Below are 15,658 nucleotides of genomic sequence, written 5' to 3' on the forward strand. Positions count from 1 at the left end.
CGCATACACACATGTGATTGTCCTATACACTTTTGACCTCTGTTTAACCTTTGCATGGCCTGCACGCTCACAGCAGCTGGCTGGTGGTGAATTGTGAGAACAGGCTGAAACTGAAACTGTACACCGGCATAATCCTTAGCAAGAGAGACGGAGGGAGAGCGGGGGGTTTGAGATAAAGAGAGGAAATGGGTCAAAATGAGAGATTTTGTAGTAACAGAGAGACCAATAAAAAGGAGGTATGTGAGAGAATGAGATAGTTTCAGTCGTACGAAGAGGTTCAAAACAAAGTACGAGCTTGTGAAGCAAATGAGAGTGATGGAAAAACCATCAGACAGGACAGACACTAGAGAAGGCATGAGAGATGGTGACAACAATTTAATATGTTCAAAAACGTCATTGTCACACTTGAAAAAATGCAACCTGCCATATATGCTGTATGCTTTTACTGTATATACATCAGCCATGGTAACATAGAGTTTTGTGACTGTCAGAACATACAGAGTAAGCCCTACTGCACACACAGACTGAAGAATCAAGACACTACTGTTAGTGTAGGCTTGTAAGGGTGTAAATGGGTGCAAAAAAAGAAAAGATTTCCAACTAAATGACTGAACTCGCAGTCCCACTTGTTTCAATACATTGTATCAACACTGCTTGGATTGCAGCGTTTATACCTTCTACACGGACACACACACACACACACGCACACACACACACACACACACACACACACACACACACACACACACACACACACACACACACACACACACACACACACACACACACACACATATTGTGTGTATGACAGCTGTTCCTGTGTGTGTGTAATAATCCACAATAAGCTCCATGGCTCCCACAGTCTCTTTCACTAGATCCTCCAGAGCATCTCTGACCTCACTGTGTAGCCTCTCTTACACTCCCTCCGCCCTACGACCTGCTCACACTGCTCATGTTGTAGCTGATCACATCTCTTCACTCCAACATACTATGTGCTGCTGCTAGTTGCACCTTTGAGCCTTAACTCCCCTTTCTTGCCTGGCCCTTATTTAATTAAAGGAACAGTATGACATTTTTGGGAAATACTCTTGTTTGCTTTCTGGTGGAAAGTTAGATGGTAGAAGAAGATTTATACCACTCTTGTGTCTGTACGGTAATTATGAAGCTATAGCGATCACCCAGTTAGCTTAGCATAGCATAGAGACTACAAACAGGGGGAAACTGCAAGCCTGGCACCTCAAAAGCTCACCCTACATCTCGTTTGTTTAATCCGTACAAAAAACAATGTGTAAAACCAAGAAATTTGCAGTTTTGTGCCGGACTGTTTCTTGGCCTTGAGCTGTTGCCAGGCAACCAGTGGCAACTCCAGGAAGTTACTGCTTCTAACTAAGAAATAGTCTGACACAACCCCAAAAAAACAGCCAGCATAAAGATCTACTCTGTTTAGTTTAAGTGCCATTTATCTATCCGTGTTGTAAGCTTGCCCTCTGCTGTACACATCAAGCCTCCTCCAATGATAAACTCATTCATCGTGCCATTTGAACCTGAGAAAACTTTCCTTTCTTCTACATTCCAGTTTCCATTGTTGTCCATTTAAGTTAGTGGTGCTTCCCTTTGTTATGCACATGTGCACAGGAGCACTTTGGGAAAAGAGGTTAGTGGTGATACATTATTAAAATGAGTGCTAAATAACAACAGGAATAATTTTTTGGGCTGATTTGATAATCAGTTAATAAACTGTATGTAAATATACAAGTAGGAGACGTTACACAACCAGTATACACAGCCATCCTTTTCTTTGTGAGTGATTATTATGAAACATTTGCATGGGCTGGAGGTGGAGTCTCAACTCTTTCACAGTGATCTTCTGCCAACTTTGGGCTTCCCCTGACTGATGGCCCAAAACCCCAACTCCCACAATGTCCAGAATCATTTTTGTCACAATGTCCATACACCTCTTTCAAATGCAGTCCATGATGATGGGATACTGTTTTCTTTTTATAGTTGTTTATACTTTTTAAATATAAAAATAACTGTCTCCTTCATTTGTTTGAAACGAGTCTCTAGGAGTGGGGAGAATGGGAGGATTTAAGTGATAGGGATATAGGTAAATTTGTGAAAACTTGTTTGGAACACTCCCACCTGACAGAAGTACATGCATGAAGATGCTCTTGATTCTGAACAGTGTGATTTTAAGTATACACAGTTTTTGCAGTCAGCACTTTCTTCATGTTGTACTTTGAAGAGGGAAAATAAGCTCTTAAAGGGTCTCTGAAGTGGCTTAAAAAGTGAAATCCATAGCACAACTTTTTTCTTTTGTCACATTTAATTCCAGGAACAAAACATCTTCTGTTGTATGGTGGATCTTGGTTCTTTCTCTTCACGCAGAGAGCTCATATCTCTGTCCTTTGGTTGTGTGTAGTGTCCTTGGAGGGGAATATCTCAGAAGTTGCTGAACAGCTCATACTTTTTCATCCAGTCCATCTGCGGTGCCCTCTTCTTTTCTTTGGCATGGACCTTCATCTTTTCTTCTGCTGCCGTAGCGCTCAGGCCTATCTCAGCGAACGGGTCCGTCAGCCGGCCGCCCTCATCGTCTGCCAGCTAGACGGGAGATATTATTGAAGACGGAAAGACAGACAGAAGGCTTCAGGGTACTGACTTTCATGTGAAGACCAAAGATCAAACACAGCACCATACACAAATGCTCACACTCACCTGTGTGCTGTTGCCCTGGCTGCTGAGGTCAGAGTGCGTGGACCTGATGGACTGTGTGGTGGAGCTCCCGTTGATCTGAGGGTTGTGGGAGCCGTTGGATATGGATGGACCATCATAGTCTGTGGAAACAAACAAACAAACAAGCCCACAGATTGTTGTTTTACACTAGTGTAGTTTTAATAATCTTTATACATAGTTCATATTCAAAGGAATGAGATATCATTTAACATATGGAAGTCTTAAAGCTTTGTTGTTATGTACTTTATGGTCCAACAATGTTTCACGAGTAGAGAACAACACTTTCCTCTAACTTAGTGGTCACGACTTATTCTTTCATGTTTTGTTAAAAAACATATTCATTACTAAATCACATTAGTTGTTTGTAACAATCAGCTTAAGTATGCAGTGCACAGATCACATCAAGCAGAGATAACTAAGGATGTTAAGTTTCTGTATGGGAGGGGTGGGGTACTGAGGGGGTCTGGGCAGTGAAAAAGTGTATAAAGATATTTGCACAGATTGAAAATCAGAAACTCTGCCTCCTGTATGACTCTCATCATGCAACACGGTACATTGGATGAATTCAATGTTTATGATAATTGGTTTCCTTTCTGTTTTTATGGAGAAGTGTATTGGATACGTTATTCCTAAAATTATACTGACATAAAGAAAAAAAATATATTTATGTAAACAAATGAATACTTTAGTAGTGATAAGTAACCTAATATATTATATTTCTAATGTTTCTTTGCATATTTAACTTAAAGCTATAGTGCGTAGTTTCTGTCTCCCCCATGAGGAATTCTAAGTAATGACAACAAAACTGTTGGTGCGTCCACATGATACAAGCCTTCCATGATCGCACACGCGGCCCCACCCCTCCTCCACGCAGTTGCTAGTATGCAAGGTGGATTAAATAAACATGATGGACTCTTCGGAGGAGGTAATTATCTTCACTTGAGCTTCTATGCGACAAAGTCGCCAGACGCCACAATCTTCTGAACATAGTCACACTGAGAAAAACAGAGAGAGTTGTGTAGAGCTGATAGTCTTAATTAGCTTTGTAGCAACTCATTTGGCAATGGCATGAATGTAACAGACGTTCATTAATATCAAAAAGTTACGCACTAAAGCTTTAACATGCTTATTTTAGACAACATGACTCCAGAAAAAAATAATGTATGTTTACTAATGATTTTTAGTAATGACTACTAATGTAAACTTCATTTGTCTACTGCATCAACTTACCGCTCTGTGTTAATACAACTTGACCTGTTAAGTTTCACCTTGTGTAAAAACTGAGACGGTTTAAGGCAACGGGTTTCTACACAAATTTCTAGTAAAGTCAACTAATTCGGGATAACAGTGCAGTAAGCGTAAACTCATTTTGTTTATGCTTTACTTTACCGGTCTGCAATTTCCTAATAATTTCCTAGAAGTTTCCCAGACTAGGACTATATAATTTGTCCCTAATTATAGGAAAAATCGAGACAGTGTTGAATTGGTTTGTGTAACCTCTAATATTTTAGTCAGTGCACAGCAGATCAGCTGAACACACAGGAGAATAAAGTTTCCAAAAAGAAATGAATGATGAATAAATGGGTTTTAATATTCTTTCCAGGACACTTTCTAAAGAAATGATGGAACTCATGTTACCCAGATTTGTTGACAACCTCATTATTTGCAGTAAAATAACTGCTATCACTTTCTAGTATGACATTACCACAACTTGATAATGTTGCATCCTGAAAGTTTATACGTGACACAGTCTTTTGTTAGTATAGTCCTACCTCTGAGATGGCTGACCGTGGGGATAACTCCCCTCGTCTTGAAGTGTTCGTCTGTTTCTGGGTCCACCACCAAAAGCCAGGTCTCATCTCCCCCTTTCTTTATGAAGGCCACCACCTCGGCATGCCGCATGCCCTCGACGTTCACGCCGTTTACCTGGAAAACACAGAGACAAAAAGAAAGGCGTTTTTGGTAGGAAGGAAGGATATTTTTTTATGGTTTTGTAAGTTGGCTGTTATAGCTCTTGGTGCTTCATCTGTGACTACACATAGTTTTTATAGTGATTTTATAGGTCCTCTGGCAGCCATAGTGGATGTCCACAGATCTTGGTAAACAGCGAACATCAACAGACTGAAAAGCCTGATAAAGTGATTACTTCACTGACTCACTGGACTACATGCATGTTCAGATAATACCAGCTTGTAATCATAGTATATGGTCAGATAGCAATCTCTGTCTCATTGTAAGGACATACAACTTTGATAAAAGTGCGTAAAAGTATGTAGGTAAATGTGTAGCTAGCGTTATCATCAGCTGCTTTGTTTTGACTCAAATTGTACTGAATTGAATTCAAACATATCACATCCCAAAAATGCCAAAACATGTGGGCATGGTCGACCAGAACCGATCTACATTACTTCCAGGAAAGGTCCCAGTCAGTTGGGATTTATGCTTAGTGGTTATAAACAAAGTTTTTCCCAACATAAATCTCTCCAGGTCAGTTGATTGGTTAAGTTCACAATCACCTTTAAACAAACCTTCCCATCACTCTTTTTTTATTTATTTATTGTTGACATACCACACTGAGGGCCGGTGCTACCTCATTCATCCAGTAGGTGGAGCCGTGGGACAACATACTGATAATACACGGTTCAAAAATGACTATCAGAGGGCCTCCACCTCTCCACACAATGTTACTCAAACTCTTGTTATGAATTATGAATTCTTGAAATAGCAGTTCAGGAAAGCGTTTAGCGTTTAGGACAGATGTACCTGCAGCTGTTAAGTTATGATTAACCTCATGAAACAAAGACTTTTCGTCAAAACTTTCTCAAAGGGGTTACAACAATCAGGAACATTAGGGCCAGAAACAGTCCAACAAAGGGACAAAATGTGCGGATGTGACTGTATGTGACAATATTGCCCTAGCAATTTTGCGCTTATGTAGATGCTGCATGCATTTGGAGGCCTGCTTTGTCTAGACCTTGGCTCCTCTGAAGCAGGTAGCTTTGCACCACGCCAAGTTAGTGTTGGTGCACAATCAATTATGGATGGCTCTCCTGGGCTCCGGCTATAGTGTTGGTTTCAGGTGTCCAAGTCCTGAGAGGGAATTTGTTTAAAATTCACTGCCTATGACAAGAAAGGGACGTAGTAAAGCAGAGAAAGGGAAACTCTTAAAATTTGCTTTGTGGGTGAGGAAAATGGGGTGAAATGAATGCAGAAAATTGAACTGTAGGCAAATATGTGCAATGAGACAGACTTTATGGGTCTTTCGGGGAAGAAAGGAATGGGGAAACAAGATCGTAAGAGTGGAAGGAAGACAACACGAAGAAAGAGTTGAATCAACAGATGGAAAATGTGAACAGCTCCTCTCCGCTCTTTCATGAAAAAATGTATCCTCTCTTCCCAGGACTCATGGCAGACAGATAAGACAGACATACACAAAAACAGACATCATCAGTCAGCTGTGGACACAGACAGACAGTTTGATACAGAGAGAACAAGCATCTTTGTATTCGACCAACAACAGGTGTTGTGTCATGTTTCACAGCCCTTCATTAACACTCCATCCTACACAAAACAATACACTCTGCCCACTGTGCTAATTAATACATGCTGTAGGAACAGTACAGAAGCTTATTTCTCATGGGACTATTCCTCTGGGAACCTCTTGATACTAGTGTGTGTGTGTGTGTTTGTGTGTATGTGTGTGTGTGTGTGTGTGTGTGTGTGTGTGTGTGTGTGTGTGTGTCTCATCAAAGTCATGGATAGTCCAACCACCTGACGTTCACTGGCACATGTTTAAAGTGGTTTGTGTGTGTATGTTTGTAAGAGCAGGTAGAACAGACTAACCTTGGGTTTATCAAAACAAACAATTTCAAATGCATCTGCGCATATGTGATTATGAAGCATGTGTGGCTTTTAACTCTTCGCTCTCCAGTTTACTTTCGCAAAGAGAGACAAAATTGAATGAGCCCAGTTTTCACAGTGACCATGAAGCACATTATGACAGTTGATGTAGATGTTGACAGGAATTGAAGCCTGTTGAAACTCCAGGAAATTGTTAAACAAGCTGTTATAAATATGTAATGCGTGATTCAGCAACTGCACCGCCTATTTGTGGAATCAAATTAATTCAGTCACTGATTTGGTAGATCAATTAGTGAAAATATTCCCACAACAGCTGTCATGTTTTTCTTTCCAGTGGAAAGAGTACTTTTCATTCTGTGCAGAAAGATTCAATGGTGATGTCTCAGCGCTAATTTTGATCTTTGTTCATTGTCAATGCCCCGAAATTAAATGCCTGTTGATTCCTACCTGACCACAGTTAGAGTAAGACTAAGAATCATCTGGGTGTCTGTATAAAGCAGTTCAACCATGTTCACCAAATGAGTCTGTTCTACTAGATTGGGATTTTGTATGTGTGTGTGCATGTCAGTATGTTGCTTATATTTTGTGCATTTGTAATTGATACAAAAAAGGACAGATATACTTTGAAACTAATGTCACGTGGCAAATGGTGCACATGTAATTTGTGAATGTACTTAATTGGCTGCTAAAAATATCAATAAAAAAGAAAAATCCAAAGAGTTACCAGCCATGCCAGCAGCTCTGTGAGCTGTACTCAGGCACAGGGATGCTTTAAGCTACTGTAAATGCTAATGTCAGAATGCTAACAAGTGACAATGACAATGCTAACATTCTGATGTTAAGAAGGTAAATTGTGAACCTTGCAGAGGAAAAACATCATCTGCACAAGATATTATACTGGATAAGTAAAAAAAAAAAGTGCCATGCTGGTGACGCAGGGTAAACTGCAGGGGATCAACAAAGTCATTAGGATTACAGACCTTCATGGCAATCCCTCCAATAGTTGTTGAGATATTTAAATCTGGACCAAAGTGGTGGACAGACTGACGTTATCATCCCTAGAGCCATTCTGCTAGCATGGTTTAAAACAAAATTTCTAGGTTGGCTATGTAAGGTAACAACATAGTGAGTCCTGTGCGAGATAGTCTCGCATTTTCCAGACCTTCCTTCACAGCGCTGCGGAGGAGAATCTGGCTAGTCCACATAGCAATCTGGGATGGGAGAAAAACGTGCTCTGGTTTATTGGCATTTCTTTAAACCAATCACAATCGTCTTGGGCGGTGCTAAGCGCAGAGCGGGGCCGCTCAGGAAGGAACTTGTTTTGGTGGAATATGTAGTCTAGCTAGCTGTCTCAATTTATCCTGCAGAGATCTGACGAGCAGTCAACCATAGTCCTCATAAATCGACTGGAGTTTAAAATTACAACACAAAGAAAGCGGAAGGTAACGGGACATCTGAAAACGGACATCCAAAAGAGTGACATCCGGTGGAATTTCCGGCAGACCGTGAGCAATCCCGGAAGTGGAACGTCGTGGATATAGACTAAGTGTGAGACAGCAACGTAGGATTGAATGTGTGTGTGTTTTTTGTGTGTGTATGAAACATGAACTGATCATCATCCAGGTGTCAAATCACTGTGGAGCTGATTTGTGGGCGGCCATGAATTTAAACCCAAGTGTGTATGTTCTTTGATGTCACCCTCAAGTTTGTGAGAGGTCCAGAGTACGCACTGTTGAACGCAGGCAGAACAGAGAGACTGATGAGGCATTTACTGGTGTCAATGCTTCTGCCAAACATCGGCAGAAAGCTGAGCTCTCATCATAGCCTTTGCAACGCTAGCTGCTGCCGATACACCTCCAGTGTAATGGGGCGTGGTGAAAGAAAAAGACAGCGAGAAAGAGAGATCTGTCATGGTTGTTCGCCTCTCTAACAGGCTGCTGACAGATAACACAAGCGCTGTCTTGACGCATGACCAGAGACGGTTACAATTATCAGCTTGTGAACACACACGCATGCACGCACACACACACACAAACACACACACACACACACACACACACACACACACACACACACACACACACACACACACACACACACACACACACACACACACGCACACACACTCGGCAGCCAACTAACTCAACCCAAGGAGTCTCCAAACAAAACTAAAGCACTGAAATAAAGTTATTAAGCTGGCGTGAAATCACATTTTTACCAAAACACTTAATAAAGGCTACCTTAAGTGTCCCACAGGTGTAGTGTAGGATAATTGCAATACACAAACAGTCCAAAGCTTTATGCAGACAGTAGCCTAAAAATGCACATAACAAAACATAAAAGGCAAATATATAAATACAGTAAAATTATACATAAATAAAACAAAGCTGTTTAGTTTAACTATCTTTTAAAAGTTTCCCAAATTTTGTTTGTTAGAAATAACTTAACTAGAGCTGCAACTAACCAATCAATTTTATCGATTAATCAATTAACTGTTTAGTCTTTAAAATGCCAGAAAATACATACGAGGAGACAGTTTCTTGTTTTGTCCGACAAACAGTCCAGAATACAATGATATTCAGTTTGCAATGACATAAAACAGATAATGGCAAACCCTCACATTGGAGAAGTTGTGTTTCAGAAATGAATGTAAACGATTCTTTGATTATCAAAATAGTTGCAAGTAAGTAAGTAAGTTTTAGCTTTATTTTTTTATGTAAGTATTTGATTTCAAATCTTTGCTTTAAACATGCATCATGCACATAAAGCTCCTTTAATTAAACTAGATTTGGCCTGATGCTGTCTTTAGTACCTTCCAACTTCATTTGTGTGCGTGCATGTAAATGCGATCGTTAAGTTGTGTGTCCATGGAGAGATGAAGGGACGTGGCGGACTGTTACTGTCATCAGTGACCTGCTACAGGATGTTCCCACACACTCTCATCAGCTGTCTAATGTTCCAGTGGAGCATCAGCATGCCAGGACTGAAGTGTGATCAGCAACATTTTGCCTTTTTACAGACTTTAACTTTGACAACTGCAGCTCTGCTTGGTGGTCCTGATCATATTGCATACGTTACCCATATTTTAGTCCATTAACTACATATTGTCTACAGTTTATATTACAGTCAAACATTTTGAACCCCCCCCCCCCCCCCAAAAAAAAAACAGAAACAAAGTTTTTGATTGATTTCCTATCTAGAAATTGGTTTCCATTCAGTGAGTTCACTATGATGTGAAAATCAAATGCGATGACCTGATATTGTTGGTGATACTGTAGATACAGTGAACATTTCATCATCTTTAAAATTTGATCCCATCTCTAGAAACGCTTAAGAATTCAGAGTTAATATCCCTTTCATATCTGTATGGTAAATATGTAGCAGCCAGTTAGCTTAGCTTAGCATAAAGACTGGAAACAGGGGGAAACAAGTAGCCTGGCTCCACAGGTTATGTCTCACATTTCTTGGCACATTACCCCCTTATATGCTATGCTAAGCTAACAGGCTGCTGACTTTTTCAAAACAAGCGCTGCTTTCAACTGCAACACTCAATTAAGCTTTATGAAAAAAGTCTTTGCATGCTGATTTTTAGGACATTTTGTCATGAACTGCTATCGAATGGAACCAAATGCTGCCTGGAAAGTAAAACATTAACCAAAAACTTGATAGGAAAACTGTCTTAAACGTGCAAAACAACAAGTATGTTCCTTTACATTTTGAGAGATCCTAATTGAACTCTGTTTAACCTCACTATCAGACCCTACTCAGGTCCTGTTTGGCCTGCTCTGCAGCCTGGTCTGGACCTTGATGTACAATCAGTGAGGGCAAAGGTCATGGGAATGAATGGGAATGTTGTGTGTGCACACTCAGATTAAAAACTGCTAATGACCCTTTAACTTTCATGTCACTGCCACTTAAACGCATGTGTTTCTGTTTGTGACAGAAACTCTGTGAAGGAAACTCTCTTCCTTTTTGTTCCTGCATGCATCTTCGCTCTCAGCTACTTTCTCCCCCTCTCTTATTTAACACGCACGTCTGCCTCTATATCTCTCTATTTTTTATAAGAAGCGACAAACATATACAAACACACTCCTCCCCCATGTCTCGCCCCCTGTCAGCCCGTGCAATCAGACTAATTTATAACCAACTCTCCTCTCCCCTATCACCGGCCTCTTCCTTCTCTCTCCAGGCTGACACACAGTAAAGATTGAGTCCAGGCTTTAGGTCCTGTTATCTTTAGAAACAGGGACCGGGCAACAGACACAAGTGTGACTCCTGCCATTTTAATTACAGTTGTGACAGTATGTGTACATGGGGTCATATCTGTATTCGATCCTGTATGGGAGAATGCATGAACTGTTGCAAACTTTGGTAACACCTTACTTGAAGGTATCTACATAAGAGTGACATGACACTATCATAAACACATGACACTGTGTCATGACACATGAACCCTAACCCTAACTCTAACCCTAACCCTAACCTTAACATGTCATGACAAAAACCGAATGACACTTAATGAGAGAAGCGTTATGTCATAAACGTTTATGACTTGTTTATAATGTTTATGACACGTTCATGACAGTGTCATGCCACTCTTATGTAGATACCTTCAAGTAAAGTGTAACCCAAACTTTTCTGTAGCTTTTGACTAAAGTTTTTAGACTCTCCTAACGGCTTTGTTCTAAAATTGGAACACACTATAATTAATGATAAGTTTGGCTACTTTTTTGGACCAGTGTAAAACATTTGAGTGTTAAAGCACTCTGTATAGTTGATCATGATGAGTTTATATATTAATAATCATCCACAGATGACAAACTTTTATTTGTGCTATATTGTTAGAATCAGTTACTCTCCAATAAGGTGGTGCATTCAGGTGTTCTCCCTCTATGGTACATACATGTTTTCTGTTTAAATTAACAATAATAAATCAGTTTATATGAAAACATTGTGCAAAGACATCTGTCGACTTCTAGTGATGTTCGGAGCAGCCAAGAGCTTCTTTACCTGCACTGGCAGTACAGCATGTTGGTGTGTCATGAAGTAAAGGTCGTCCAAGCGTATATGTAGATTTATTTAAAGGTAATGGATTGGATGTTTTGTGTGGAAATGTGGGCACATGTGCAAAATCAGGAGTGTAGGCACACAGCAACACGCATATACAGTTCAAACACACCTACAAAGATACAGAAAAACCATGATTATCCAAAGTGGCAACATGAAGGGCTACAAGAGGCCTCTCGAGGGATTTTCTCACACCCAGTCAAGCATATTATTCTCTGACATGTACCAGACTAACCCAAAATCATTTATCAATAATCACCTCATTAGCGTGTGCACATTTGTTATGATCTCCTCATTCCTCTGCCGGGGTATACTGTGCCAAGTGCATGTATGCATGAAAACACTCACTTACTCACTCACTTCAGGTTCCCCTCACCCCGTTGACTTCTTATTGAGCCCACACTTCCAACTGCTCCACCACCCAGTCTCATAAACATCTGTATTTGTATCTGTATTTGGGTTTCCAGGAGAAGTTGTTAGAAATCATCTAGATCGCTTAGTTGTGTGTTAAATGTTTTTTTTATTGCCATCTATATTAAATGAGAAAATACAGTATTGACAAAAACGGGCCATGATAGCTCATTTTGTCATAATAAATACTAATAATAAAAAATAAAAAAGTAAGATGTGCATTAAGTTGCAGGAAGTCCAAATAAAAAATAAAGCTGGACTGAAGCGCTTATGAAATTAAAATGAAAAAGCTATTGACAAAAATCTGAAAAGCTCCCTCCCCAATTTTGCATCCATTCTTGAGACGGCCCGTAAAATAAGGGACGAATATTACTTAAAAAATTCAGATACTGTTTGTATCTGATCAAAGGGCAAAATCTGTTCAAATCTGAAAAACGTTTGTTTGTTTACATCCCACATTCATACACACCAACAGTAATGCAGTCCAAAACAACACCATAAGCTAAAAGTACAAGAAAGTTGAATCTGACAGTGTCAACAAAAACTGAACCAGATGTAGGATTTACTGCAGGACTACTGTATTGGATTGCATTATACTTTCATACCCTGACACTCCATTCAAGCTCCTCTGTCCTACCTCAATCAGCCTGTCTTGTGGCCGGAGCCCGGCGTGGTCTGCAGGTGATCCTGGGTCCAAAGAGCGGATGTACTGTCCGGGCCTGGACCGATCACTGTGGAGGTTGAAGCCGTAGCCCGTGTCAGACCGCAGCAGGTGGCACAGACGTGGAACGAGCTCAGACGGATCGACTTGGGGCCGTGGCTGGGATTGGGGCTGGGTGTGGGCTACAGCCTGGGCAGGAGCCTCCTGGAAGAGAGTGAGAAAAGTGTGTACTTGTCTTTTATACAAGTATAATATATAAACAATGCAAAGGTTCATCCATTAGTTTATGATGACAAAGACATTGTGAAGAAGAAACCACAAGAACTTAATAGATTGGTTTCTATATTGCTTAAAAGCCTATACAAGATGTTTAAATTGTGCAGCATATGTAGAAAGATAGGGCAAGGCATTCTGCTGTCTGCAGGGAATGTGAACACAGCAGGTGACTAAAACACCTCGGGTCATCACTAAGCCTGTAGGGTGAATGTTTTATACAAGACCATGTGGGTGAAGTGTCACTTCAAGGTACTAATGATTACTGTATTGTAAAGGATATACTGTTTATATAGTTCATTACTTGCACATCATTCTTTGTTGATTACAGATTCATTCTGTGCATTCATTTTGTGTCATTTAGTCGTAGCATACAGTACATGTCACATTTTATTAGAGTGTACTTTATTCTGGAATGAAACTGTCCATTTGCAGCATATCACTGACAGCTCCAACAGCCTGGATGAAGACATTTATAGAACCTGTTTAATTGTGCCATGAGCTCTACAGTGTGATCACACTGATTTACCACCTACACACCGGGAAGAAAATGTGCAATGAGATGGATGATAACTGGTTGCCAGCTCTGTAACCTCAGCTGATATCATCTGTGAGGTAACAGACAGGTAGAGTGGGTGTTGGGTGACCAAATATGAGTCTACATACGGTGCACATATTGTATGCACAGGACAGATCTGCAATCGTATTACGCAACATGAGAAGTCTATTGTTTTCACTGGATATGTGAAGCTACCATCATGGTCCAGCTTGTGCTTGCTAAAAATACATATGGAGTATGTGGGCAGGGGTGAGAGAGAGACAAAGCAAGTACTGTGGTGTGTAGAGGGGAAGATGGTTTATGATTTATTCTGACAGAAAGAAAGAGGACAGCTTTAAAAAAAAAAAACATTCTTGTGTGATTACTGCAAATGCATCTTAGAAATCATGGCTGAGCCTCGGTCACCACAACAGTGCCTGCAAATCTACCTCTAGACTGTATAAAAAATAACACAGATGGCAACATATAATTTCATTTCAGGCACTGAATTCTTTAGGAATACTTTAGGGTAGCGGCAATCTAGGCAGCTTGCCCTGAGAAGGAAGGAGAGAGAGAGAGAGAGAGAGAGAGAGCGAGAGAGAGAGAGAGAGAGAGAGAGAGAGAGAGAGAGAGAGAGAGAGAGAGAGAGAGAGCGAGAGAGAGAGAGAGAGAGCAACAACTCTCATGAATCCCTTAAGATCCTCCTTTTCAAGGCTGGAGAGGAAGTGCCTGGATTGAGCAGCTGGGTTAGATCTTCCAAGGGGGAGAAAAAATCAATTTACAATTAATTGTATTAGCATCCTGGGATCTATGCAAAGGAGAAACATGGCAGAGAGGAGGAAGGGAAAAAGCAAGGAGGGAGAGTGTGCGTGGGAGGGATAGAAAATTAGATGCAGCGAGAGGACTGAGTAAGAGAGTTCAAGAAAAGAAACAGTGCAGTTAAGAGTATGTGGAGCCCGGAGATATACAGCAGACAGATAAACAGAGAATTCACAGAGAATAGAGAGAATTCTCTATTAAGAGAATAGAACAGAAAAAGAAAAATCGAGATGAGTTTCCAGTTAGCCACCATGGGAAGGAAAAGAGTTTGGAGTGGAACTCCTCTAACATAAACAGTAAGAGTAGCACAGCTGGGAGTCATTATGTGGGGGAGATGCAAGTGTCTGCCAATCTAACCTCGGACTGCCTCTCAATAACTCCACTAATCACCCCCTGGGGCCTGTGCCATCTCTTAAAGTCTCAGTCTTTGACATTTGTGTACATTTTGGACACTTTTGATTTGGTCTTTTTGTGCTGTGGGTTTGATCTGTACAAGCTCAATTGTGTGAGTTTCTGTCAGTGATGGAGGGTGATAACACGACTGTATGTGTTCTTGGCTCCCTACTGATGGTTGGTGTATGCAGATGTCTGACCTATGTGTAAAAAGTGTAAAGGACAGAGACTCCTGGTTTGAAAGAATATCAAAGAGTATCAGCCAAAGAGGCACAGAGGGCCTGAAGTTGCCACACAACGTCTTCAAAACTGAGAGGCCATCAAATGAAATGCGGTCACCATGTTTGTTTGAACTGTGGGTGTTGAAACTTCCTGATTTTTGTGAAAAAATATTTTGATGGTAGAGAGAGAGAGAAAATGGTAGGTAATGTTTTCCCCCTTTGTCAACAAACCAGCTTGTCATCAGGAAAACGGACGGTTATCAGCATCTGTCATTGTTTTTAAAACAGAGTCCCAATGGGAGGAGACACAGTTAGGAACTGATGGGAAAACACATTATCCATGTTTTGTTCCAGGCTCATAAATGTTCACATGGAAAATTCTGCAATAAATCAGAGTGCTTTTCTATAAGGTAACCAATATGGAATATGTCACGCCCATAGCAGAACATTATGGAGTTTGATGCCCCAACACACACACACACACACACACACACACACACACACGCACGCACGCACGCACGCACGCACGCACGCACGCACGCACACACACACACACACACACACACACACACACACACACACACAAACACACACTGACCTCTGTGTGACTGTGGCACACTGAGAGGATGTGCTGTCAATGGTACAAGTGCCATCCCATGAATTCCTTTAGTTTCCTGTCAC

General features: G+C 40.8%; 1 protein-coding gene across 1 annotated transcript in view; it reads right to left on the bottom strand.

Annotated features, from left to right (window-relative positions):
- Positions 1-360: 360 nt before the first annotated feature.
- The window catches only part of LOC116059568 (Na(+)/H(+) exchange regulatory cofactor NHE-RF2), a 39,049-nt gene continuing 23,751 nt past the window's right edge, over positions 361-15,658 (bottom strand). Inside the window, exons 3-6 of the mRNA XM_031312742.2 lie at positions 12,710-12,937; positions 4,506-4,659; positions 2,716-2,834; positions 361-2,601 (exon numbers count right to left, since the gene is read on the bottom strand). Of these exons, the coding sequence (XP_031168602.1) occupies positions 2,443-2,601; positions 2,716-2,834; positions 4,506-4,659; positions 12,710-12,937 (660 nt within the window). The 3' untranslated portion in view covers positions 361-2,442. The remainder of the gene's footprint in view (positions 2,602-2,715; positions 2,835-4,505; positions 4,660-12,709; positions 12,938-15,658) is intronic.

Source organism: Sander lucioperca, chromosome 21, assembly GCF_008315115.2.
Source record: "Sander lucioperca isolate FBNREF2018 chromosome 21, SLUC_FBN_1.2, whole genome shotgun sequence".
Lineage (NCBI taxonomy): Eukaryota > Metazoa > Chordata > Actinopteri > Perciformes > Percidae > Sander > Sander lucioperca.